This window comes from Ustilaginoidea virens, chromosome 4, assembly GCF_000687475.1.
Source record: "Ustilaginoidea virens chromosome 4, complete sequence".
In the NCBI taxonomy this organism is placed as follows: Eukaryota; Fungi; Ascomycota; class Sordariomycetes; order Hypocreales; family Clavicipitaceae; genus Ustilaginoidea; species Ustilaginoidea virens.
The window spans coordinates 1,179,734-1,205,567 of NC_057319.1; the positions used below are offsets into that span (position 1 = coordinate 1,179,734).

The window sequence follows — 25,834 nt, forward strand, 5'->3', positions numbered from 1 at the left end:
ATTTTCTCGTCTTTTTTATTTTGCCTCGTTCTCTTTGCTGATATATAAGAAGAAAAAAAGAAAAAAAGAAAAAAGTGATTCACCCCCAAGGAAAAAAAGGTGGTGGTGGTGGTTGTTGTTGTACCCTTTCCCATGTTCCGCCAAAAAAACGCCAAACCATGCAAGCAGACTGGGGAAATGACGCGCCGCTTCAAACCGCAATTCCGGTTGCGAGCCCCCGTTTTGTCCTATCCCTGGTCTCATCTATGCCCTGTCTCCCCTATTGCGTAATACACTGCTGTTGTTGGTGGAAGCGGCATTATCATGGGGATTCGAGACATTTCGGGGAACTTTTTTCTTTTCTTTTTTCGCTCTTTTTTCGTCTCCGATAGATTCCCTCGTTGAAAGTGCGGAAATGTTGTGCACCTTTCCTGGCATTCACTGCATTCGGTTGATTCGTTCTCGCTCAACCTCGTAGAGGAAATCGTAGTAACCCTTGTCAAAGTGGTGGACGCGGACGTAGCCGTCTTCTCCGCCGCTCGCGTAGCCTTTTCCAGTAGGGTCGGCGGCGACGGTGTTGAGAGGGCCAAAGTGGCCGCGGACTCGGCCGACCTCGTCCTCGAAAATCTTGTGGTAGAAACGGGCTTCGAACTTGCCCTGGCGGGCAGATGTTCGGGTGACGTCCATGGCGGCCTGACCACCGCCGAGGATGACAAAGTCCTTCTTGGGGGTCATGGTGGCGCTGTTGAGGGGGGTATCTGTGGGATAGGTCTTGAGGACGGTCAAGTCGCGCGCCGCAACAAGCTGCATGATGAATCAAGCTCAGTCAGCATGCTCGAGAAAAAGGTTCAAGAGACAAGTCAAGAAAGCGCGGGAACAAAAGGGTAAAACAAAGGAAGAAATAAGAGCTGGCGGCGGTTGCCGAGAGAATCCGACTCACCTTGGCGGTCTTGTCCTTGCAGGCGGTGATGAAATAGGTGCGATCAGTAGACCACTGGAGGTCGACAATGGGTTGGTTGAGCTCATGGATGGGGATATTGTCCAGCAGTTCACCAGTCTTGCCGTCGAATTGGCTTACGCTACCATCCTCATGGCCGGCAATGATGTACTTACCCATGTTGCTCCATCCAGCAACGGTGGCCTTGGACTCGTCGCACACAATGGTCAAGGCCTTTTCGTCGCTCTGCTCAGCATCGACGTCGGGGTTGATGTCGATGACGACAATGTTGCTCAGGTAGCCCATGCGCTTTTCCGTCACTCCGAGAAGCTTGGTACCATCCTCGTTGAATTCAACACGCTTGACAGCGGTGGGGAACTCCCAACTTTTGAGGCATCGGCCGGTCTTGACTTCCCAAAGACGAATGGTATTATCGGCGGAGCCCGAGGCGATCATGGTGGAGGTGGGCTCAACATCGACAGTCCAAATAGCACCGACGTGGCCGTGGTACGTTCCCAGTCGTTCACCATTATGCGAGAACCAGGCGCAAATCTGCTGATCTTTGGAGACGGAGAAGATGAGGTCGCCGTCAAGATTGTAGCTAGGGCAGGGAGGAAATATGAGGTTAGCACAGATGGAAAAGGGCCGGGAACAGACTGAGCGTGTTGCTTCTTGTTTTCATCTTGTTTTTCCATCTAGAAAGCTTTCGTCTCGGCAGTCGGGCGGTAGAGAGAGGCAATTCCGACAAAAGGGTTGGTTGGTGAGGGGGGAGGTGAAAAGGTCGTACCGAATCTGGGTAAGCGCACGCTCGTGCCCAGCGAGAAGGATAGGTCTCATGATGGGTGGTGGACAGCTTTTGCTCGTCCGCTCGACCTGCTGGGGGAGAGTGAGTGAGCGGTCCGTCGGCGAGAAATAAAGCAGGGTCGCGAAAGAGGAGTAGGGGCCGGCTGGGAACTGGGCGTTGGGATGAGTCTTTGACGATGCGGTGGGTTTGAATTTTTGGCGATTGTGCGTTTTGGTGGGGCACAGAGCTGCCTTTGACGGGGGCAGCGGGGGAGTCAACTCGAAAGGTGGGGCGCGGTACCACCAATAAGCGTCGAGGCCCGGATTGCGCTCAGACTCTGCCTTGGCAAGTTGCTTCGGGGGGAAAGGGAGGGGGGGAGTTGAGGGGGCCGAAAGGAAACACCATTAATGCCTTCTTCACGTCACTCGCTAGGCCTTGGGGACAAGCTGATTGCATTCGTAAGAGCCTTCAACAACAGAATGCTTGGCACTGTCGCTGACCCTTTTGCAATGTCGCCGCTGACAAGCTGCGTCGTCCAGGGTTGTCTGGAGAGAACACGGACAAACAATCAAAATAGCAAAGGCCATCGTTGGATGAAAATGCACAGGCAAGCAATGCTGCCGAGAGAAGCCTTCTAGGTTCGAGGGGATGGCTAAGAGATCCAATGGGTCGCCGGGGGATTCAGGAGGATGAATTCCTCCATTTGTCAAGTCCTCGACTACGAGCACCTCCATGACATGGGGGCCGCATAGGTCATGATCATCATCAGCCATGCAAACACGAGATGAAAGATGCCTCACCACGGAACACCTCCAAGCTCTTCATTACCGTATTCCGTTCCGTTTTGAATTGACGCCGGGGCATTTCTCGAAACGGCCGTCTCACAAGGCAGATCCAGCATCACGATTTCGTGCCAGAGTCTGCCTAACCAACAATGCGCCTCCGTTGAGTCAGCGACCAGGCTAGTACCCCGTGGTCTATCGAGAAGAAGCAACTTCAAGCTCAGCTGCAACGGGGGCACCACTTTGAAAGGGCCGGTCTAGATTCCTGTACTCCGTACTCCGTACGGATTGGTTGGTCAACAAGCCCGCCTCTCAGCCTCACAGGCTGGGGGGTAACAGACTTTTATGCACCTGCTAGAACCAGCACCTACAGTCGTATCTTGCCAACGGTCCCGAGACTTACCATACGAAGAGCCTTGCGGAGATGGACTGTGCGGCTGCGGCATGGCATCGCCTGACGGCTTGGGCTGGGGTGTAAGCTTTCGGAGGTTTATATCCCCGACAAACACCCAACCTCTTGGCGTTGATGATTATACGTTTGGTAACTTCTATTCTCAGGCAGCTGACTTTTTTTTCCCCTTCTTTTCTCTTCTTTTCTTTCTTCTTCTTTCTTCTTCTTCTCTTTTTTTTTTTTTTTTTTGCCCTTGCGCATCCCTCACTTGTCGTGCGGAAAACATCAGCCGCTAAAGGTGAAAAACATGGATTCCTTCATGAAAGCTGCCAAGTCGGGGCTTGCAAAGACGGTAGCAGCTGGACAGCAGCAATTGCAGCAACGGCTGGCAAAGTATGGTCAACCTGGATCCGGGAGCGACGGAAGCACGTCCAATGGATCCGAGCATCAACGGCATGGGCAGCAGCATCATCAACACCAGTGCAATCAACGACCTCTCGACACGGATTCCCACTCCCATCCAAATTGGCACCAGGTAATACCCTATCCTCTCTTCTGCCCTTCATTCCTGAGAATTCCACATGTATAACAGTTGTGGAAACGTGTAGACGACTTCTCCAGGCGTAAGCCAACATGTGCCGTATTTCCCGCCTCCGCCATCCGCCGCTTCACCACCTCAGCAACGACTCCATGAGATGCACCAGACTCCCTTGCCACAGGTAAACCGCCATGGAAACCACGGCTCGTCGTCGACTGTGGCAATCTCTGCCCTTCCATCGACATGCTCTGACCCATCCTCTCGTGTCAACCTGCAGACCGCAAATCAAGGACAACACATGTATCAGCCTCCGCCGCCGCCGCCGCCGCCGCCGCCAGTTCGGCAAAGTTGCAACCAATCTGTGTCTTCAGACATGCACTACCCTCAATCCTCTCAATACGGTCATCCTCCACTTCCTCCTCGTTGGGACAATCATCAGCAGCCACGGCTACATGTTGAGCAAGGTGGATATGGCACGAATCTCTCAGCATCCCCCGTCAACACTTATCAAGCTACTGCTCAGACCTTGCTGCCGGCATCTCTTGTTCCTTACCCCACGCCAAGTCAACAACGCCAGTCAGAAGTACTTCCGCGAGCTGAGGATGGTGTGTACAAGATGAGTCATTCGACATTACCGGCAAACCTTGCTCAAGTCCAGCCTCAGGCTTACGAGCCGGCATCAAGTCAGGAGCATCAGTCAGGGGTCACGGCCCAAACTGAAACTGTTTCTCAGCAGCATGCTTCCGGGGTGAACCCGTTATTAGTAAACAACACAATCAATCCTTCAGAAAACACTGCTCGGGAACCACAGCAGCTCAGCCAGGTTCCGCCTCCAACAGCGCCAGGCGCAGGTGCGCCGACTTATGTCCCTGGTTTGGTCGGCAGCCCTACTCCAAAATCACCGGAAATCACCCGAATTCAGCCCTCAAGCACGCCAGGTACGGATGTCCCCGGCGCAGTCAACAACGACGCCCCCCAGCATCACCCCGCGCGACTGGGTGACTCTTCATCTATAACTCAGCAAATGGGCAACCTCGATATCAGCCGTCAAATACAGGAGCAAGCAGCAGACCCGAATCAATCGGCACACGGGTCGTTTACCAATGCCAAGAATCAGAAACTACCCCCCATAGTGGCCAACGGGCCGTCCAGAGACGTTATTCGATACTGCCCAGAGGATCGAATTGTCGACTACCCTCTTTTTTGGTACCAGCTTCCTGATGCGCCCGACTTTCTCGTCTGCACAAAATGTCACCAAGACTTTATAGAGTCGACTCCACTTGCTGGAAATTTCAAAAGAATTTTAGCAGAACCTGGTAGCCGGTCAATGTGTCGCTTCTGGTATCCACGCGTCAAGAACATTCTGTGGAAGCAAGCACTGCGACGAAACAGTGTCGAAGAACTTTGCTCCTTCATGAAGCGCCGGCTTCAGGTTCCTGACTGCAGGGGCACCGCAGCTGTATTGGGTTCAGAGGGCATCAAATGGTTCAGCCCGCAAGATCAGGAAATTCCAGGTTTTGTTGCCTGCCAAGCCTGCCATGAAGACAGGATCATGGGAACGTCGTTCGAATCCCGTTTTGTCCCCAACGGTGACCAGGGGGCTGAGGATCAGTGGACATGTGACGCATGCCTACCGTACATGTCTCGGGCGCTTGACAAGCTATCCTCCAGAAACGACTGGTCTGGCTTTGTCGCCGGCTCAACCCGCCGGTTGCAGCTTCCAACGTGTGAGGGCAGGGACTCGAGCGCCACTGAAGGGGTGTGGTACGCGCTTCGGCGAAAGCTGGATGATTTTTTCGTGTGCGGCACCTGTTACATGGATCAATTGGAGCTGACGGCATTTGAAGCTGAGTTTGAAGCAGTCAACCAGGCAGTTTACCAGAGTCTCGGATTCGACAGGTGGATGGATTTGCTCGGCCAGAAGCGGAGCTGCAAGTTGACAAGCTCAGGGCTTGCCATGGGGTTTGCGCTCGATGCCGGGCTACGCGATGGGGATTTCAACGGGTTCTGGAGCGCTGCACAGATGATCAACAAGCTCGTACCGTGCACCCCAAACGGGATCGTGCGAGGCAGGTGGTGGACACTGGCGGGCGGTTGCGCCAACTTTGACATCTGCGAAGCCTGCTACGTCGGCATCTTCAAGACCAACGAGCTGGACGGGTTCCTACAACCCAGAGGGACGTGCGAGGCCACTCTGCTGTGCAACTTTTGCCCTGCAGCTCCTCGCTTCCTCGAGTTTTTCAAAAAGCTTGCAGAGGCACTGGACCGGAGCGTCTTCAGCTACTACACAGATTACGTGACCAAGTTTGCCCACGTGGCGGAATGCCCCGGACTGGACCACCGCGAGAATTCGACATGGTGGGGATACGACCAGGTGCTCTGGTGCGAGGAGTGCCAGCTCACCTTTGTAGCCGAGACCAGCCTCGGAAAGGAGCAATTGCAGTACGCAGGAGCATCTGACGCGCGAGCGCAAATCTGCCAAATGTGGTCGCCTCGGATGCGCGGCATGTGGCTGGACGTATGCCGCGCCGGAGAGGCAGGACCAAGGGAGGAGCTGGACCACGCGCTCGTCAAGTTGAAGGAGTTTGGCGAAAGGAGGCTGCAGGTGTACCTGCAGACAGTGCCGCGCATCCGGTTCATCCGGAAAATGAAGGAGATCAGGATGATGCAGGCAGTGCACCAAGGCCACCTGAGCGTCATGTACTCGGGCATGAACAGCCTGGCCGCGGTATCTGGCACTGGGGACGGCAACTGGCACGGGAACAGCCAACTCGGGTGGTACGAGACGGAGCACGGAGCGACCGGAGCGCAAATGTTTAACAACATGCAGGCCGGGTTCGCTGATGCCAACCGGACGGACGAGTGGATGCAGATTATGCAGCTGCAGACGATGTGGAGCGAGGTTGAGTAGACGAGGCAGACGGAGGGTGGGTGGTCGATGGGTGGTCGATGGGTGGTCGATGGGTGGTGGTCGATAGGTGTGAGTGATGTGTGCTTATCTGGGTCAGTATGCCGTGCACTGTGTCCTGTGAGCTCGCATTGACAGTTTGCGAATCAAGAGTCCGGTCAAGCAGATGCAGGCTGTGATTGTTTCATCGAACACAGATGCCAATGGCTAGATGCCAATGGCTCCAGCCAGGGACGGAGGGAGCCATGCGGTGATGGGACCTCGGCATTCCGACGAGAAGATGAGCACCAGCTGGCCAAGTCCATGTTGAAGTCCATGTTTTAGCAACCAACCGCAGCGTAGCAACCCGGCTCTGGTTTCTGCCCGACCGAGATTCGACGTGAAACGCATGAGCATGTGGTGGGTTGATGCTTTGATCTGCACGTAGGTATGTAGTTGTAGTACATGTAGCGAACGTGGCAGCTGGCTGGACTGACTTGCTTGGCCCAGGCAGCTGGCGCGGTCAGTTTGCTTAATCAGCGCCGATATTCTCGACCAGAACAAAGTTGACCCAAAGCAAACCAGAACAGAGCAGAGCAGAGCAGAACAGAGCACACCAGAACTCGGAACTACTACAGTAGGAGCAGCCAAAGCGCAGAGCTCGGGGATCGCTGCAACGCGCCAGGCAACGTCGTCCCGGGCTGCAACTTGCGCACTGGATGGCGGTCCCGTCGCCGCCGCTCCTTTTCTCGCGCTTTGCTTTGCTGCCCTGTTGATGAAAACCCGACCGACGGCGGCTGCGTGGAACCCCGGGACGCGCTGGCCCTCGGGGTTCTTCAGGCCGCGGCCGCTGCCCCTCCCGACGGCGCACGAACCTGCCCAGAAGGCTGCCAGACGTGCTGCTGCTGCTGCTGCATGTGCTGCCCCTGCCCCTGGGCCCTCTGGCACCCCGCAGCCCCCATCGTCGCCGCCGCCGCGTCTCCCAGGCCGCCACCATCACCTCCATCACCATCACCATCTCCGCCTCCCCCTCCGCCGCGGAGGCCGCCACGGTTCGTCACCTTTGCCTCACCCGCCACCCTCGGATCGCTGGCGACGCTTCACCAGCTGTGCAGACATGTCGTCGGCCCGCATCTTGGACGGCACGGCCATTGCCCGGGGGATCCGCGAAAAGATTGGCGCAGACATTGCGCGGAAACAGCAAGCCAACCCTCGCTACAAGCCATGCCTCAAGATTATCCAAGGTACGCACGCACCAGATGCCTCTCCCTATCACCCCCCCAACCACCACCGGCGAGCCTTTCGCCGGCTTCCACAGGTGCTCGTCCAATACTTGGAACCCAGCTGACGTGACGATACTTTGGTCTAGTCGGCAACCGCTCTGATTCTTGTTTGTTCATCCCACCCCCCGCACGAGTTTCTGGAGAAGAAATTTTATTTATTTATTTTTATTTATTTTTCCATTTTTGCCCCAAGTCCCCCCCCCCGCGATCCAACTAACCATCAAGTCCGCTTGTCGCAGCCACCTATGTGCGCATGAAGCTCAAGGCCGCCGCAGAGGTACGGATAGAAACGCGCACTTCCCCCCCCCCAGACGCACAGCCCTCTCAACTAACTCTTCCCTCGCAAGGCCGGTGTTTCTTGCCATCTCATCCAGTGCCCCGTCGACATCACCGAGGTCGAGCTGCTCGACCAGATCCGTCGCCTGAATCACGACCCCGCCGTCAACGGAATCCTGGTCCAGCTTCCTCTCCCCGCCGGCATTTCCGAGTACAACATCACCTCCGCCGTAGCCGACGAGAAAGATGTCGACGGCTTCGGCACCAACAACATTGGCGAGCTGGCTAAGCGTGGCGGTGCTCCCATCTTCACCCCCTGCACCCCAAAGGGCGTCATGTTCATGCTCGGCGAGGCCGGCATTGACGTTGCCGGAAAGACGGCCGTTGTTCTCGGCCGCAGCAACATTGTCGGCGGCCCGGTCAGCTACCTTTTGCGGCACGCGGATGCGACCGTCATCGTCTGCCACTCCAAGACGCAAAATCTCGAGACCTACTTGAAGCATGCCGACGTCGTCGTTGCCGCCATCGGGCAGGCACGGTTTGTCAAGGCCGAGTGGTTGAAGCAAGGCGCCGTCGTCATCGACGTCGGCACCAACTTCATCCCCGACGCCTCCAAGAAGAGCGGCCAGCGCATGGTTGGCGACGTGGACTTTGAAGCCGCATCCAAGGTCGCCTCGGCCATTACTCCGGTCCCGGGCGGCGTCGGGCCCATGACGGTCGCCATGCTGTTGCAGAACGTCGTCGAGGCCACCGACCTCTTCTTCGAAAAGGAAAAGCTGCGCAAGACCATCCCCCTCCCGCTCAGGCTCAAGACCCCCGTGCCTTCGGACATTGCCATCTCTCGAGACCAAACCCCCAAGCAAATCACCCGCATCGCCGCCGAGGTGGGCATTGCCCCCCACGAGCTCGAGCCGTACGGGGCGTACAAGGCAAAGGTGGACCTCGACCTGCTCAAGCGCCTGCAGCACCGGAGGAACGGTCGCTACGTCGTCGTCACCGGCATCACGCCCACGCCTCTCGGCGAAGGCAAGTCCACCACCACCATGGGACTTGCCCAGGCCTTGGGAGCCCATCTCGGACGCCTGACGTTTGCCAACGTCCGGCAACCCAGCCAAGGCCCTACTTTTGGCATCAAGGGAGGCGCCGCGGGTGGCGGCTACAGCCAGGTCATCCCCATGGACGAGTTCAACCTGCACCTGACGGGCGACATCCACGCCATCACCGCCGCCAACAACCTGCTGGCGGCCGCTCTGGAAACCAGAATGTTCCACGAAAACACGCAAAAGGACGGGCCCCTGTACAGGCGGCTTGTCCCGGTCAAGAACGGGGTCCGGCAGTTTGCCCCCGTCATGTTCCGCCGTCTGAAGAGGCTGGGCATCGACAAGACGAACCCCGACGACCTCACCGAGGACGAGATTCGGCGGTTCGCCCGTCTCGACGTCGATCCCGAGACCATTACCTGGAAACGAGTCCTCGACGTCAACGACCGCCACCTCCGAGGCATCGTCGTCGGAAACGCCGCCACGGAGAAGGGCCAGTCTCGGGAGACTGGCTTCGACATTTCCGTCGCCAGCGAATGCATGGCCATCTTGGCCCTGAGCACGAGCTTGGCCGACATGCGGGAGCGCCTGGGTCGCATGGTGGTTGCGACGTCTCGCAGCGGCGACCCCGTCACCTGCGACGACATCGGGGCCGGCGGCGCCCTGACGGCGCTGATGAAGGACGCCATCAAGCCCAACCTCATGCAGACGCTGGAGGGAACCCCGGTGTTTGTGCACGCCGGCCCGTTCGCCAACATTAGCATCGGGCAGAGCTCCATCATCGCCGACAAGCTCGCGCTGAAGCTGGCCGGCACCGAGCCCGGGGAGAAGCACGACGACTCGGCCGGCTTCGTCGTCACCGAGGCAGGCTTCGACTTCACCATGGGCGGCGAGCGCTTCTTCAACATCAAGTGCCGCACTTCGGGCCTCGTCCCCGACGTCGTCGTCGTCGTCGCCACGGTCCGCGCCCTCAAGGTCCACGGCGGCGGCCCGCCCATTGCCCCCGGCGCGCCCCTCGACCCCGTCGTCTACAAGGAGGAGAACGTGGACGTGCTGCGCGCGGGCTGCGTCAATCTCAAGAAGCACATTAGCAACGCCAGGTCGTTTGGCGTCCCCGTCGTGGTAGCCATCAACAAGTTCGCCACGGACACCGAGGCCGAGATTGCCGTCGTGCGGGACGAGGCCTTGTCTGCGGGGGCCGAGGATGCCATCCTGGCCGACCACTGGGCCCAGGGCGGCAAGGGAGCTGTCGAGCTGGCCAAGGGCGTCGTTGCCGCCGCCGCCGCCGACAAGCCCAAGGACCTGAAGCTCACGTACGACCTGAGCGGCACCATCCAGCAGCGCATCGAGGCCATCGGGCAGAAGATGTACGGCGCCGCCAAGGTTGAGCTCAGCGAGCTGGCGCAGAAAAAGGTCGACACCTACACCCGACAGGGCTACGGGAACCTGCCCGTCTGCATAGCAAAGACGCAGTACTCGCTGTCGCACGACCCGGACCTGAAAGGCGCTCCGACCGGCTTCACCGTGCCCATCCGCGACGTGCGCATGGCCGCCGGCGCCGGATACCTGTAAGTAGCAGTTGTGTCGTGACGTCGCGCGCACACACAAACTCCAGATTTGGAGGACGGAAAAATTTGCTGACGGACCCCTGTTTGGGCAGATACGCTCTGGCTGCGGACATTCAGACCATTCCGGGCCTGCCCACGGCTCCCGGATACCTGAACGTCGATGTGGACACGGAGACGGGCGAGGTCGACGGCCTTTTCTGAGCGTGGCGAGTCCGGTTGATGGATAGAAGGGGGAAGAAATGCACTGCACGGCGCACACGCGGGCGGCAACGGCAAGCAGGCGTGGCGTGGCGTGTCGCCGTGCTGTCGGCCTTGGTCACGGTGTCTCAACTGACGTTGATGCGTCGAGACGAAGCTCAAGACTCAACACGGGGGGGGGGGGGGGGGGGGGATTTCAACACAGCGTGCGGGATGGGAGATGGGCGTGATAAGTCAGACGAACGCAGCTCCAGGCATGTAGCGTAACGCGCCGGGGTTGACGAAGTATACAGTGACACTTATCGTGTAGCATTCCCTTTGTGCCGGTCACGTCGATGCCATCCCTGCGCCCAAGGATTTTTCATGCACCATAGGAATGGCCCGAATGGCCAGTCGGGGCCAGTCGGCCAGTCACACCAAGGTATGTATTTAGGACGAGGTAGGAGGCAGTCAAGGGCCAAGGGTCAAGGGATGGGGATGGGGATGGGGATGATGAATGATGTGCAGGAACGGGTGGACCGCGGGACCCACCGACGAGCCAGCCGCCAATCAAGTCCCAGCTCGGCCCCACCGCGCAACCTGACGCGTGGTGACGACAGTGCAGTGCAGTGCAGTGCAGTGCAGTGCTGAATGGAGGCAGTGGAATGGGCAAGCGCAGGGGACGACGGACGGTGGTCAAGGTGGATGCGACGGCAGATGCAGTACTTGTGGCAGATGCTGGTGGCAGATGCTGGTGGCAGATGCTGGTGGCAGATGCTGGTGGCAGAGCAGATTGGCAGGCGCGGGCCACCTGCCTGCCTCGATTGCGCGCCGCTCCTTCCGCACGCACGTAATCAGTCTGGTGCTTGCTGCTGCTCGCCCCGCCAACCCGCCCTTGGAAGCCGCCGCCCCGCCGCCCCGCCGCCGCGCAGCACGGACCAAAACAAACACACAGAGCGGCTTCATCCTCGCCGTCCTCCTTCCCCGTCACCATCACCATCACCATCACCACCACCACCACCATCACCACCACCACAACAAACCAGCCACGCACCTCGCGCTCGCTTCTCGCGCGCATCAAACGCGCCGCCCACCGGGACAGCTGGATTCGAACCACCCTTCTTTTTTTTTTTTTTTTTTTTCTTTTCTTGCGCCGCCCCAAGCCGCAGCAGCACCGACGAAGCGCAACAACGCCCGCCGTCTTTTGCCCGTGTACATCCCGCCGTCGCGTTTGGCTTCCCCTTGTTTTTTTTTTTTTTTTTTTTTCCTTTCTTTTTTTTCCCCTTTCCTTCGCGCGCACCGCGGAGCCATGTCTGGACATGCCACCAACGCGTGGCTGCGCTCGCAGCGAAAGAGCGACTTGTCCGACCTGGCGGACAGCGTGGGCATGAGAAAGTAAGCAAGCTTTATTTTTCGTCACGGGAGACGGGGGGGGGGGAGACTGTCGAGGCTCGCGTCGGGACGCGTCGCGCACAACTTCCTTTTTTTTTTTTTCTTATTGCATCGGGGTCGTTGGAGCGCGCGGCGTCGGGGCGTCGCAAAGAGCCTTGGCTTTGCGTGGCATCTCTGTGCAAGCTGCCTGCGCGGCGGGACGACCCCCCATGCATGCAGAAGCGGATGAGGCATTGAGCTGACCACCCGTCCGTGTGCTGTAGCTACGAGAGCCTCAAGAAGAGCGAGCTCGAGGTCGCGCTCGACGACTTCATTGCCGAGCGCAGCGGCCGGCTTGCCCACCGCCCCGACTTGGCCCCGTACTTTAGCAGCCGCTCCAAGGCGCTGGGCTCCCCCATCAAGAAGGAGCGGGACTCGAGGGACGAGATGGAGCGGTCGCTCCGGGTCGGCAGGCGCCGCATCACCAGGTCGGCCGAGGACCAGACGTCGGAGTACGTGTCGCGCACCAGCCCCTTCTTTGCCGGGGCCAGTTGCCCGGGGGCACTCGGGTCGTCGGTCGTCGGTCGTCGGTCGTGCTTGTTTTTTATTTTTTATTCTTTTTTTATTCTTTTTTTCTCTCCCGTGCTAACCACCCGCCCCGGGCCGGTTGTCCAGGAGCGACGAGCGCGCGCCGTCCACCGCGCCGTCCACCGCCGTGACCCGCACGCCGGCCCGCCAAGCCTCGTCGTCGCAGGCCGCCGCGCGCATCGCCCTGCCCGCCCTGCCCGCCACGCCCGCCGACGTGGCCGAGGCCATCGACCGCTCCGCCGTCGCGGTGCGCCAGCGCGTCGCCTCCATGTACCACGAGACGGGCATCACCGAGGCCTCCCACGCGACGCGCGACACCCTCAGCACCGTCACCAGCATCCTCTTCGTCGTCTCCGCCTTTGAGCTGTGGTTCATCCGGCCCGCCATCCTGGCCAACCGCTACGCCTGGACCGTCCCCGCCATCCCCGCCCTCGGCACGTCCGACCGCCCCGTCTACCTGCCCGACATGTTCCTCCTGCTCAGCCCGAGCTTCTGGTCGCCCGCGCTGACCTGGGCGCTGACCAGCGCCGTGCTGCCCACCCTCGCCGGCTACTTCTTCAACCTCAGCGCCACGAGCCGGCCGGGCCCGCCGCGGACGCGCGCCAGGACCGCCGCCGCCGCCGCCGCCCGCTCCGACACCGTGGTCGACCCGCTGACGTTTAGCATCGCCAAGGCGCTGGCCACGTACGTCGTCTACGCCCAGGGCGTCACGTTTGGCGGCCTGCCGTCCGAGACGGCGGTTGCGCGCCTCGACGCCGCCGTCTACGGCGGCTGGCGGGGCGTCCTGGTCGGCTGCGCAATCGTCGCCGTCACGAGCATCTACGACGCCGTGCTGAACAAGTAGGCGGGGGTTGAGGGTTGGGGGTCGGGGGGGGGGCGGCCCGACGGTGCTGGCCCCCTCGTAGCTTTGTCCTGCCGTCGGTGACGGCTTGCTTGTCTGGGGTTTGGGGCGGCTTGGTCATCAGTGGTCTGGCCCGTGGCTGGCTTGGTCTTGGTACGGTGGCCTGGGGCTGTCGGGATGGGGGTAGGGGGCGTCTGGGAGCGGCGTTGGGGCGTTGCTGCCGCCGGTGCAGCTTGGATGCGTAGGGTGTCTTGTATACTTGCTTTGCTTTGTCGTTTGCGTTGCTTATACTCTACTTTTGCTCTGCTTTGCTTTGCTTCATCCTCTGCTCTGCTCTGCTCTGCTCTGCCCTGTTCTGCCCTGTTCTGCTCTGCTTCATCCTCTGCTCTGCTCTGCTCTGCTCTGCTTCGTCTTCGTCTTCTGCTCTGCTCTGCTTCGTCTTCCCTCTCTGTTCATGGCCTCCCTCACCTCGTCCGCAGTCATCCATGGATCAAACAACTTGGACGCTCGACGCGAGGCACCAGCACCAGCACCAGCACCAGCACCGGCACCGGCACCGGCACCAGCATCAGCTGCTTCTTTGCAGTCTACAGACAACTACCAAACACCAAACACCCCATGGCTCATGTCGCAGTCGCAGCCGAACCAACGTGTGCGCTGCTTTCCTACCCAACGCAGCAGAGGTATCCATGCTGAACAAGTGGCTGTGTTTTTTTATCCCTTTGCATCAACAACAGACACTTCCAACAACTTGCAGTCTTGTAAACAAACACCCTGGAATGCTCCCTACCTTGAATCTAAATGCTACCAAAACACACCAAATAACGACAAAACGACACGACCCCCCAACCAAAAATAATCACGCCACGCTATGCCGTTTCCTGTTTGAAGGCCCCATTTACCCATCGGGTTCCTCAGACTTGATTGGATGAAGCAGCATGCTCCTCAGACACATCCGCCCGCCGCCGCCGTCCCGGCTCTCCTCCTCGTAGCCGCCGCGCAGGCGGCCGCTGTCCGGCTGGCCGCTCGGTCCGCGTCCGTCCATCACGGCATACCCCAGCCAGCGCCGCCACAACAGACCGGCAAACTGGCTGTCGTAGTAGTAGCTGGAGCCCTTGAACACGCTCTCGCGGTAAAAGTCGAACGGGCTAGCCCAGCCCGAGGTCGAGTGGTGGTCGCCGCTGTTGAAAGCCTCGTCAATCGCCCGCCCTGCGGGAGTCCATGCTCGGGCCAGCGACACCGGGTGCGGCGCGAATACGGCCTTGAGGCCGCGGTGCAAAGCCACCGTCGCGGGAAACATTTCGGAAAACATGGTGCGTCGATGGCGCCACACTTCCTCATGCATGGCCATCAGAAGCCTCCGGCTCAAGCGGCCCGCCGTCACAATGGATGCGCGTCGGGCAGGCTGCTCGTACGTGGGATTCGCATAGCCCGCAATGTCGTCGGAAAACACCCAGCCCGTCTCGCACGCGTCGAAGATGGGGTTGAAGGTGATGAGGTCGGCTCCCTCGCCGACGCCGCACTCGTCTGGATCCATGCCTGTTCCGCAGCTGTCCGGCAGCGGCGACTGGCCCTGCTCCTCCGCAAGTAGCGGCTTCTTGTCGGGATAGTCGACGGGTCCGTAAATGGGTGCCTTCCCAGACTGCATGCAGTCTTGCCGGACCGTCTCGGTAAAGTTGTGCCAGCTGCCGTGGTGTGACGGGATGTAGTAGCGCTCGTTCCTCTCCCACATGAGCGAGCGAGGCTGGTTGTCGGCCCAGCGTCCGACCCGATGCAGCAGCTCAAAGTAGTTGCCCAGATAGCGCATGTCCATTTCCCAGTTCCAGAAATACTCATACTCGGGATGCTGCTTGGCGAAGACTTGCAGCGCAAAGTGGGCGCTCCGGTACACCCCGCCAATGTCTGTTTGGCTCGGGTTCGACACTTGGTTCTCAAAGTCGCCGGGGTAGTATAGCCGCATCTGGCTTTCGCTCCAAATCGTGACGAGACCTTGGAATTCCGGGGGAATGTTGTCGTCCAGCACCTGCCGAGCCACGGCCTGATCCGCCCATACGGGCAGCTTGTCATCCCGAACATGGAGCAGGATATGCACAGCGTACTCGCCGCCCGACTTGAGAGACAGTTCCGTGACCAAGGCGCGGAAATTGGCCACGGCCAAGGGCGTCCACCTGAATCCGGTATAGCAGCGCACGACCACGGCCTGGCGCGACATCTTGCCTTTTCTCGCGGCATTCCCCGACGTGGAGAACCCTCCCGGTTCCGCGTCGGGCTTGGGAAACAGATGCTTGTTGGCCTCCAGGCACCTGTCCTGCGCCATGCCCCAGTCCACAGATCCGTAATTGATCTTTCCGGTGGCAGCCCAGACATGCTCGTTGTCTTGGCTTTCCGTGTCCTCTCCAGCACCGAGACCACCTTCCTCCCGAGGGTATCCGAGTCCGTACGGTCCCAGTCGCCCAAATCGATCAAAACACACGTCGTCTCGGATGCCAAAAATCTCGTACGAGCCCAGAGCTGCGTCGGGCATGTGTTGGGGGACGCCGTGATACGCATACACGTCGGGAGCCGGGATTTTGCCATGTCGGTCAAGGAAGCACGTCTTGGTTTTAGCCCGGTTGTTGGGGTATGGGTTGTACAGCGCCGGTGTGGGCCACGAATTCTCTGCTTCCGGGGGTGCCGGTAAAGACGCCGCCGCATGTGTGGTGTTGGGATATTCGGGCATCAGGTCCGATGGTTCCACGAGCGACTTGAGCCCGTGAAAGTAGCCATCGAGGCTTTTTTTCCCGTCAGCACACTTTGCATCCATCAAGCACGAGCCCCCATTCCCACCGCCAACGCAAGAAGGAGAGCGCCTGCCAACTTGGGGTCGCTTACTGCGGAAATTGTAACCAAGGCTTTGATTCTGCTTCTTCTTCAAACTCGCCTCGTCCCTCCTCATCCTCCTCTTGGCTGAGTCTGTCCGCTTCATCCTGATATGCGTCATCGACTGGGGCGACAATCTCGGCGGCTGGTGAAACCTCGTCCACGTCCCCGGCAGGCTTTTCCGGCCACTGGGGGGCAAAATCGGGCTCCCAGTGTTGTGGATTGTGGGCGGCTATTGAACCGACAGTGTCTGTCGTTGATGAACTCCCGTCCAAGACCTCATCGTGCTCGGGCTCGGGCTCTTCCGACCACTGGGAAATAACCTTGTGCTCAAAAGGGTGGTGACCTTTAGCATGCTGGACAATATCTGGCATCCATGTCTTGTGGCGATCCAGCAGGAACAAGGTGGTGACAAGCACCAGGATGGCCATGAGCCAAATGGTAAGACGTCTATACAAGCAATGACCGAGAAGAGTTGTGACGGAGGGGGTCAGGTTTCGGGAAGGGCTTTCGGCACGCGGCAGTAAAGGGTCCATCTTTGGTTTCGATCTAAAGCAGCTACTCGGGCTGAGTAGAGGAGCGGTGCGTTTCATTCTGGCTGAGAAACCTCGACGGAGGAGAACGCACCCGGGGAATGGGACTCTTTCTCTCAACCAAGGAGTCAAGTGGTGTCCAAGTCCAGCATGCAGGTCTCCGAGTGTGGCGACACCTAAGATTGTCAAGGTAATGGTGTATTTATCTCTAACAGTTTTTTTTATGCTCAGGGAGGGCGGTTGGTTTGTAGGGATGGTGGGAGGTTCGAGAGGGTGAAGGAGACGTGAGCACAGGAGATGAGGCGGAGAAAAGAATGGCTCTTTACAGGTGAGAATAACGCACGGCAAAGAATGAAGGAGGCGTACGAGAAAGAAACGATGCAGAGGCAAATGCTGCTTGTTGAGCTCGAACCGGTCGGAACAGTGGTTTTACGGGGAGAATATGGATAGAACCGGCGGAGAGGGTTGAGAGCAACGGGGAAAGGTGCAAGAACCCGAACCCCCTTCTTCCTCCCCGTGTCTTGCGCGTGCGGGTGCGGGTGCGGGTGCGTGTACGGAGTTGTTATTTGATGGTTTCCGACTCTCGGACCTGCCGTTCTCAGCCGCTCCGGGGAGAGAAGCCAAGACAACAACAACAACGATGAACAGGGAAGGAAGGAGGCAGGCAGGGGAAGCGTCTGGTCGAACCAGCAAGAACAAAATAGAACGAATGGCGGACGACGGGACGGGGGATTTGGGCAGCCTCCAGTCCATTTCCCATCCACCCAGCTGCGGCCATCCAGGGCCATCCAGGGCCATCCAGGGCCATCCAGCTTGGTTTACTTGTTTGCCCCCGACGCATCCTCCGGTTGCCCTTGTGCGGTCTGGTCTGGTACGGTCTGGGCACGTATTGACGTTGTGCCGTGGCTGCGATATGGAATCGGGCGCGCCGGGTAGGGCAAAGTACAGTAAAAAAGATTGCCCAAGGCGGCCGCATTTGCCCATAGGTGGCGCCCGCTCGAAACCGGCAGCCGTCTGGGTGCCTCCTTCTTCATACGTATGCTCGGCACCTATTTCCGTTGGGCTTGCTGTTTTGCGCCGTTGGATGCATGTGCCTGCCTCAGGCGCCTGCCTCAGATGCCTGCCTTCGGTACTGCCTACCTTAGGTACCTAATGCCATGATCATGATGAAAGTGTGTGTTGCACCAAAAGTGTGACGCCAGTGACTTTAATAGGTATTCTACACTGCGATAGAATGGCGCGGTCGGTACCTTGCTACATGTCAACTGCATTCCAGACCCTTTTTGGCCCCCGCGGCCCCCAATAAGCCGCACGGCAGGTCAGGGCACGCCGTCAGCATCAACCCATGCGGCCAACTGTCGAAGGATATCGCCGGTACGGAGTAGTCCGTATATCACCGGCAATCAACGTCGCCGGGCTTCGTTTGCCGCAAGGATTATGCACCTTGACATGCATGGATCAGCCCAATGCAGCCGAGCAGGCCCTGCCGGGCTAAGCCTCTAGTTTTGCGTACTCGTACTCCGTACTCCTAGTCTCGATCCGGGGTGTGCAGGGTGGGTCCCCGCTCCATGGTCTTGAGGCGAGGCAGGGCAACACCATGGGCTGGCTGCTCATAGGCTGGCTGGCTGCTCATGTCCAAGCCGTCCGCAGCAGCAGCACCACCACCACACGACGCAAGAGGGCGGCTGGGAGCAGCGAAAGCTTTGAGGAAAGCAACATATCGCTCTGCTTCAATGTGCGCTTCTTGCGGGCGCGCAACCAGGCATGGCAAAAGGCATGGCAAAAGGCAGGCAGTCGGTACCGGGTGCAAAACGTCGCCTACTTTGACAGTGTCTGGTCCTTTTCAATTTGCCATGTCCCCTACAAACATGCTCGATTGCGGGAACAAAACACCATATCCTTCCAAAAGGCCGCCAGCAAAGCCCAAAGCCCAATGCCCAGTTTCCAATTTCCAATTTCCAATTTCCAATGCTATACACAATGTGGCCCGCCATGCCATGCCATGCCATGCCAAGAAGTTACAAAAAAAAAAAAAAAAAAAGGACCCCCTTTTGCAAAATGAACCTGCACAACCTGCCTCAAATGGATGCGACGCAGAGTACACCTACACTGCAAGCAGCTTTTGCACCCGCTCGTGGATGACCCGGTCAATCGGCTGGCTGTGCCTCTGGATGACGACATTCTCTCGGCCTCCGATGGGCACGATCCTCAACCATTCAGGAGCAACCTCGGTGGCGATCAGTCGCACACACGCCATGCCTTCTTCCCTGGACAACGGAACTCGCAACGAGTCCTGGAGCTTCTCCGAGATGGCGAGCATGGTGAACGCCTGCCGGGGCAGCGACATTGTATGGGACAGGCTGAGCATGGAGATGGTGGCCGCCACATCGGCAACCCTGTTCAGCGCGGCTCGTCGCTGCAGCTCGGGGCCAGACGGCGGAAGCGGCTCGTTGGCTCTGGCGAGCTGCTTGTGCCGGAGTCGGTCCAGGAGGCTCATCTTGGTGCCGTCGGGGTTGGCAAAGGGCTTCTTGCTGGCAGCCTCCTGGTCCTGCTGCTTGGCGGCAATGCCGCTCTTCAGGTCCGCGAGCGCTCTGCGTCCCTTGGCCAGGGCGGGGTTGGCGTGCATCCCCTTGCCCATCTCCTTGACGGCAGCTTGAGGCAGGTCGGCCAGCGACAAGCTTTCCACGAGCGCATCCACGCCCGACGCCTGATTCGCGGCCTTTTCCGCGGCCTTTTCCGCGCACAACGCGCGCATGTTCTCCTGAAACTGCCGGCACAAGCGAGCTTCATTGACCGACGACCCAACCATGTGTGCCGCGATCTGGACGCACAGCCTGCCTCGGCCGTGGTCGGAAACGAAAAAGGGCGATTCCTCACGCGGCCTGCCGTGCCATTGGATGGCGATGCATCGTCGAATGTCTTCCACCGTGACCTGTCGCTTACCCCACGTCCGCGAAATGTTGGGTGCAAGCAGACGAATGTCAATTGGCGAACTGCTGCCGTGATGGGCAATGTGGATCATGACTGTCTCCAGAAACGCCTTGTTGAGAGCAACCAGCTCTTCCAGGTGATGGGGCAGCGGCTGCTGCTTCTTCTTCTCGACCAGGGCCTCGGCCCCGGCCTTCTCCGCACTCTTTTTGTAGACGGCATCGATCCTTGTTTGCAGAGTCCGTCTCGATTGCTGCTGTGCAGGCTTGGCAATGACAGATGTTGATTTGCCGGGTCGGCGGGTTTTGTGTGCCCGCGAAGGCGCGGATTCCGCGGCGCGTCTGCCCTGTTTCGGGGCCGAGGCTGCGTTGCAGGAGTCGGCAGCCGAAAGCGCCGGGGCATCCCGTCGAAGCCGCTTCGCAGCGACGGACTGTGCGTCATCCTCCTCGTCGCTGCTGGGAGGGAAGGAGAGGGTCCTCCGAGTCAACGACGACGGCGCGGCGAGGCCGTCCTGCTGCTGCAGCGAGCTCGCCTTTCTCTTCCGAGACGCGAGGGGGGGAGCAGGCAGGTTGACGACGACGGATCTCTTTGCGGATGCGTCAGGGAAAGCCCGAGTCTTGGCCACCCGAGCAAAGTCTGCGATGGAAGTCGAGGCGGGAACGGCTTCGACCGCCTGCCGCCTCCTGGCTGCCGGACGAGGCATCTTGCTCGTGGCGTGGGGAAAAGAAGAGGGAGGGGGACGAGTTTGCTAGGCGACGCGGGGAGGGCAGGTGGTTGGGTGAAGCCTGCCGGTTGCAAGAGATGGCTGGGACAAGGAGACAGTGAGAGACACAGCTCAGCAATGAGTATGCAGTGTATCCGTAGAAAGCGGCGATGCGTTGCGATGCGTTGCGATGCAGACTGGCGAGCAGAGCAGGAGCGACCAAGGACGCGAAGCAAGCGGAATTGCAGAATTGGCAGTTGCGTTGCAGGCTCAGGCGCCCAGGTAACCGTGGTCCGTGGCAGGTGGGCCGACGTGGAGGACGCGACGCGACGCGACGTCGGGCGAGGACGCGTTTTCGGCTGGTCCGTGTAAAGTGCGCCTTGATTGGCTGTTCCCGTGACGGAGCTTGTGATTGCGTGCTCAGACAGTTTGTCATGCATACCTTAGATTAGGTACCTAGCTTATGCATTTTTTGCGCAACGCTCGGGCTTGTTTTTATAGCTTATCAATTGCTTTCATGTGCTCAAGGGCTTATACTGTGTTTTCATATGCTCACACTTGTTCGTAGCTTTATGTCTTCTAATTTTCATGACTGATACTCACTCCTTTCCTCCGTGCCTACCTACCAGCTAGGTACCTATGTAGCTTGTACTTGTTTCCATCACTTAACATGCCTTCCAACTCTCGCCGTAGCTCGCACTTATTGCTTTCAGCACGCTCACTTTTGCATAGGTACTTCTTTCTTATCCTTGTTCCATAGCTCATGTGCCTACTTCTCACACCCTTTTCTTTTTCTCCGCCCACTCACTTGTTTCCCGTCCTCACCCCATTCCGCTTCATCATCCGCTCCATCCGCCTCGTCCGCATCCCCCAGCCAATCCCCAGGCATCACAACCATCCGGTCCGCGCACTCGCCCGGCCGAGCACAGCAGCTACACCCACCGCCCGCTCGCCCTCGCAAGCAGAGGCCCCCAACCCTGCACCATCCCGCACGGCATGTTGCCTGCCCGTCATCACCCATGCCGCGTGTAGCAAGGCAGCGCCACCCCCTCAGCCCGTCGCCCGTCGCCCGTCGCCCGTCGCCCGTCGCCCGTACTCGTTCCTTGAGGGCAAAAAACAACCAAAAAAGATGCAGGTACGGAGTACAGGGCGATGCACACCCTCTTGCGAGGCGCCATGTGGGAGGTCGTGGTCATGCACGAGTACCCAACCGTGGCCCGCCCGTGTGCACCCGTGGCACAGGCACGGTCTGTCGACGACGCAGCTGCGTACCGGCCATTTCAAACGAATCAATTCCATCCAACGAGATTCCTGGCCACAGGGCTTCCCCGGGTTGGGGCAACACAGCCCCCAAGACAGGCCGACGCTTGTCCGGCGCCGTGTCTTACGGATTACGGGGAGAAAAGGGGAACCAGTGATGAGAGGAGGGGAGAGGAGAGGAGAGACAGAGAGAGAGAGAGAGAGAAAGGACCTTGTTGCTAATTACCAGTTTGTCAAAACACAAGCCGTCGTAAACGCAGCTCACCAAGTCTATGTTTGTACGCCACCGCTTCACTCCTGGGCAACAGCCCGTCCCTGGTGTTGCCAACCCGTTTTTCTTGTCCCAAGTTGACCCCTTTTATTACATTTTTTTGCGATACAGTTGAACCAGTTCAGTGACGTAGCATTTCCTAAACTCCTTGTGCTGCTGCTGACTTTGGGCGAAACCAGACAAATGAAACTTGTCGGCAGTAGTGTCTCTGCCGTTTTTTCTAGTGGATGAAGATGCAAGGAAAAAAGCTGGAGACGTCGTTTTTGGCCAACGCCTCGAGCGTAGCGGCGCAAGGTTTGGCGGTGTCAATGCCGACCCGGCATGGTCCACGCATCAGCTCGAAAGCTGACGGGGCTTGGGGGCGGGGGTGCGGGAACAGCGTAGTCGTTCTCTTGGATATGGCGGACAGGTGTTGACGGTCGCTGATTGTCCTTGTTGTATGCCAGGTTTGCGTTGAGGCTGCTGTGCAGGTCCTGCGAGGTAAACAGCCGAACGTTGCTTCGCTGTGAGGACATGGCGAGAGGTGAGGCGATGTGAGGCATCTTGGATGAATCGGCCGACTATGGAAGCCAAAGGTGATGAAAGAATGGAAGCCTGCAAAGGGTTGAATGTGAGAACTGGTGCGAGCTAGAATGCGAGAGTGCTTGCGGTCAACACCTACTGTCAAGGTCCGGTCAGCGCGTCGGCGAAGCTACTTTTATACGAGAGCCTGCGTGCCAAAGGAGCGGATATGCCGGCAGTAGCTGGAGCCGAAGCTGCAAAGGTTGAGTATCCTGGACAGTGGCGAATAGCTCTTACAGGGAAAAGGGGGGGACGGGTTTTGTATTGTGCGTGTGTGCGTGTGTGCGTGTGTGCGTGTGTGCGTGTGTGCGTGTGTGTGTGCACAAGAAATTAAAAAAATAGACCGATAGAAGCGGGAAGCGGATAGAAGTTGGTTGTTGGGAGGGCAAAAGTCGGCAGCGCACTTAAGTAGGCAGGCAAGTTGGTTGTGGGAGAGAAGGAAAACCGAACCGCGCTGGGGTTTGGCCGAGGGAGAGCACTAGGCTTAAGTAGGTAGAGGCACGGAACGATGAAGGAATTTTTTTTTGTTTAAAAAAAAAAAGAAAGAAAGAAAAGGGCCAAAGAAAAGCAGATGTACGGGTCGTCAGACAGGGGAACGAGACAAGGAACAAACGGCTTTAAGCTTTGGCATTGGACTCCTGGATGATTGCCTTGATATGTAGCATGAATCGGGATAAAAGGGGGGGTGCGGCGTGCGCATGGCGCGACCCAGCAGCCAAGGGGAAGGAACAAGCAACGCCTCGGACGCACGCCTGCGGAGAAATGGGCAGCCCGAGCCGATGTTCACAGAAGACATTCATGGTCACCCGGGTTAGGTCTGGTCAATACATGCTACATACTCGGTATTCCGTACTCCGTACAGTACCGTGTTAGGTCTTGAGCAGTTTGTCAACCCGTCTGGGGGGGGGGGGGAAGGAAGGGGTGGGGGGGGCTGCTTGGGGGACCCCGGGGGGTTTACCGTCTGGGGGTGGGGTGATGGGGCAAGCAGGTCCTCCGTGCCTGCCTCGGATGCTGCCTCGTGCTTGGCCGATTTCGCGTCCTGACGGCGACGGCGACGGTGACGGTTGACGGTGATAGTGACGGGTTCTTGCCAATTTTCAGGTTAGGTAGGAATAGGGCACGCCAGCCGAGCGCGTGTCTTGCTTTGGCGGCTTGCGTGCTCTGCAGTTCTGCCGTTCTGCAGCTTTGCAGCGACTCGATGCTCTCCGGGTTGCCGTATGGAGGGTTGGCGAGGAGGACAGACCTGGGGCACGGCACACACCAGACGCATCGTCGATGGCGGCGCTGTTGAGCGGCGCCCTGGAGTACCTCCGTACTGGCCTGCAGGCTCCATCGGCCAGGCTCCATGGGTGCATGGTACGTACCTGGGTACATGTATCAGTTGTGAACTCCCTTGATGCTCTTGGTTGGGCTGGGGACAGGCAGGCGCACCCGGCAAAGCATCAATGTCTGTCAACTGTGTGACTCAGCAACCCCGCCCCCCACCTTGCCCCGTACTCACATTCCGCTGAGCGTGCGCCTTCCTCCGTCCTCCCCCCCTCTTTTCCGGCCGATTAGGAGACGGAGGAAAAAAAAAAAAAAAAAAAAAAAAGAGGCTATCGAGGCAAGATTGAAGCAAGCTGTGACCGACGCGCGTCCAGGCAGGCAATGGGCACACCGACACGTTTTTCCCGCACCCGGACGTCGTGGTGACTGCGCTTGCTGCAGGTACACACACACACACACACAAGTAACAACAAGGCACGCACGTAGGAGGGCAGCCGCACGCACACCCTCGCAAGTCGACGCAGCGGGGAAGAAACCCAGCCGACCCAACAAACAAGAATAAAAAAACAAAAAAAAAAAAAAAAAAAAAAAAAAAAAAAAAAAAAAAAAAAACAAACAAACAAGCCCGGCAAACCTGCGGCAAACCTGCTGGATGGCCTGCCCAGAGCCCAGGTGCGCCGAGGGAAAAAAAAAAAAAAAAAAAAAAAAAAAAAAAAAGCCACACACTTGGACTGCACTGCACGGCTTGCTCCCGCATGAACGCTTCGACAACTTGCTCCGTGCCCGCACCGTACCGTGGACGAGACAGCAGCATCGGGGTCTTGGTCTTCAGCTAGCACTTTGCTTCCATCGGCAACCGCCAACGATGGCCGGGGCGTGAAATGTGTTGCGACGGCATTGGTCCGCCCAGTTTCGCTGATGACCAGAAACCTTCTGGTGCGTGCGTGTGGAAAGCCCCGTTGCAACAGGGGACGTACGTACGTGTTGGGGACGCGCAGATGTTTCACCTTTTTTTTTTTTTTTTTTTTTTTTTTTTTTCCCTACCTCGCATGGGTCCCATGGGACTGGTGGGCTACGAGCAATCTCGCCTTCGCGAGATGCTTTTGGATAAGTCTGGTGGCATTTTGATTGATCTGGGCCGGGAACGGAACGGAACCAGACGACATCGGGCTGCAAAATGGGTCTGGGTCTGGGTCTGGGTCTGGCAGGGGTAGGGGCGGGCAAAGAAGCCCTGGCCTGGCTGGCTGGCTGGCTGGCTGGCTGGCTGGCTGGCTGTGGGCCGTCGAGAAGCTTCCAAAGCGCCAAAAACGAAAACCAACTAAAAAAGTCCGGGGAAAGTGCTTGCATGGGGCTCCTCTGTGCTGGGGTCCTTGGAACAATTCAGTACAGTAGGTACGGGAGTACATGTAGCTTGTCTGGTCTCAGCCAGCCTGTCCCAGCCAGCCTGTCCCAGCCCAGCCCAGCCCAGCCAGCAGGCGGCTCCAGAGTCCGCAGCGTTCAAATGTTGTTTGCGAGCTGACATGTCGTGTCCCTTGCTGTGGCTGGCGCTGCGCCATGCTGCTGGCGACGTTGACATTCCAAACACGACAAAGCAGCGCCGTAAAATGACACAATGACACGAGGGGCAGCCGCAGGGGACATGGATGCATGTGGTGTGGCACTGGGCACCCACTGGCGAGGCCAGTTCAGAGGAGCCTGGCCCATTGAAGCCTATGCCCCGTCCGAGTCGCCCAGGGGCCTCCAGCGGCACCTGTCTGGTGCCGTGCTGTGCTGTGCTGTGCTGTTCCAATTTCCCATCCCGGCGGGTTGCGGCCCCTGGCAGCCGGGATCTCGTCTCAGCGGCCGTATCCCAGCGTCCATACGGAGTACTGTACTCCGTAGCTCAGAGCCCAACGGTCTGTCCTGATCCCAGGCCTCTGTTGTCGTCGTCCGTTTCCTCCCTCCCCCCTCCCCCTTCCCCCCCCTTTCCTAGCGCTTCGTTGCCCTTCTTTTGCGGGCAGTCCAGCCCGGA

General features: G+C 58.7%; 7 protein-coding genes across 7 annotated transcripts; 3 read left to right on the plus strand and 4 right to left on the minus strand.

Moving 5' to 3' along the window:
- Positions 1-417: 417 nt before the first annotated feature.
- UV8b_04851 (uncharacterized protein) lies at positions 418-1,753 on the minus strand (the record flags this gene model as incomplete). Its single annotated transcript, XM_043142349.1, has 3 exons — positions 418-783; positions 920-1,517; positions 1,704-1,753. The coding sequence occupies 3 exons, from the start codon at positions 1,751-1,753 to the stop codon at positions 418-420; spliced, it is 1,014 nt and encodes a 337-aa protein (XP_042998283.1).
- Positions 1,754-3,180: 1,427 nt separating this feature from the next.
- On the plus strand, positions 3,181-6,322 carry UV8b_04852 (uncharacterized protein; the record flags this gene model as incomplete). Its single annotated transcript, XM_043142350.1, has 3 exons — positions 3,181-3,408; positions 3,482-3,592; positions 3,689-6,322. The coding sequence occupies 3 exons, from the start codon at positions 3,181-3,183 to the stop codon at positions 6,320-6,322; spliced, it is 2,973 nt and encodes a 990-aa protein (XP_042998284.1).
- Positions 6,323-7,415: 1,093 nt separating this feature from the next.
- UV8b_04853 (uncharacterized protein) lies at positions 7,416-10,666 on the plus strand (the record flags this gene model as incomplete). Its single annotated transcript, XM_043142351.1, has 5 exons — positions 7,416-7,542; positions 7,668-7,688; positions 7,821-7,858; positions 7,929-10,465; positions 10,558-10,666. The coding sequence occupies 5 exons, from the start codon at positions 7,416-7,418 to the stop codon at positions 10,664-10,666; spliced, it is 2,832 nt and encodes a 943-aa protein (XP_042998285.1).
- A 1,285-nt stretch (positions 10,667-11,951) lies between these two features.
- On the plus strand, positions 11,952-13,445 carry UV8b_04854 (uncharacterized protein; the record flags this gene model as incomplete). The annotated part of the gene is made up of 3 exons (XM_043142352.1): positions 11,952-12,037; positions 12,298-12,525; positions 12,689-13,445. 3 exons carry the CDS (start codon positions 11,952-11,954, stop codon positions 13,443-13,445), a joined length of 1,071 nt encoding a protein of 356 aa, XP_042998286.1.
- Positions 13,446-14,340: 895 nt separating this feature from the next.
- Positions 14,341-16,837, minus strand: UV8b_04855 (uncharacterized protein; the record flags this gene model as incomplete). The annotated part of the gene is made up of 2 exons (XM_043142353.1): positions 14,341-16,213; positions 16,314-16,837. 2 exons carry the CDS (start codon positions 16,835-16,837, stop codon positions 14,341-14,343), a joined length of 2,397 nt encoding a protein of 798 aa, XP_042998287.1.
- A 2,101-nt stretch (positions 16,838-18,938) lies between these two features.
- Positions 18,939-20,465, minus strand: UV8b_04856 (uncharacterized protein; the record flags this gene model as incomplete). The annotated part of the gene is made up of 1 exon (XM_043142354.1): positions 18,939-20,465. One exon carries the CDS (start codon positions 20,463-20,465, stop codon positions 18,939-18,941), a length of 1,527 nt encoding a protein of 508 aa, XP_042998288.1.
- Positions 20,466-22,301: 1,836 nt separating this feature from the next.
- On the minus strand, positions 22,302-22,538 carry UV8b_04857 (uncharacterized protein; the record flags this gene model as incomplete). Its single annotated transcript, XM_043142355.1, has 1 exon — positions 22,302-22,538. The coding sequence occupies one exon, from the start codon at positions 22,536-22,538 to the stop codon at positions 22,302-22,304; it is 237 nt and encodes a 78-aa protein (XP_042998289.1).
- Between the last annotated feature and the right edge of the window lie 3,296 nt (positions 22,539-25,834).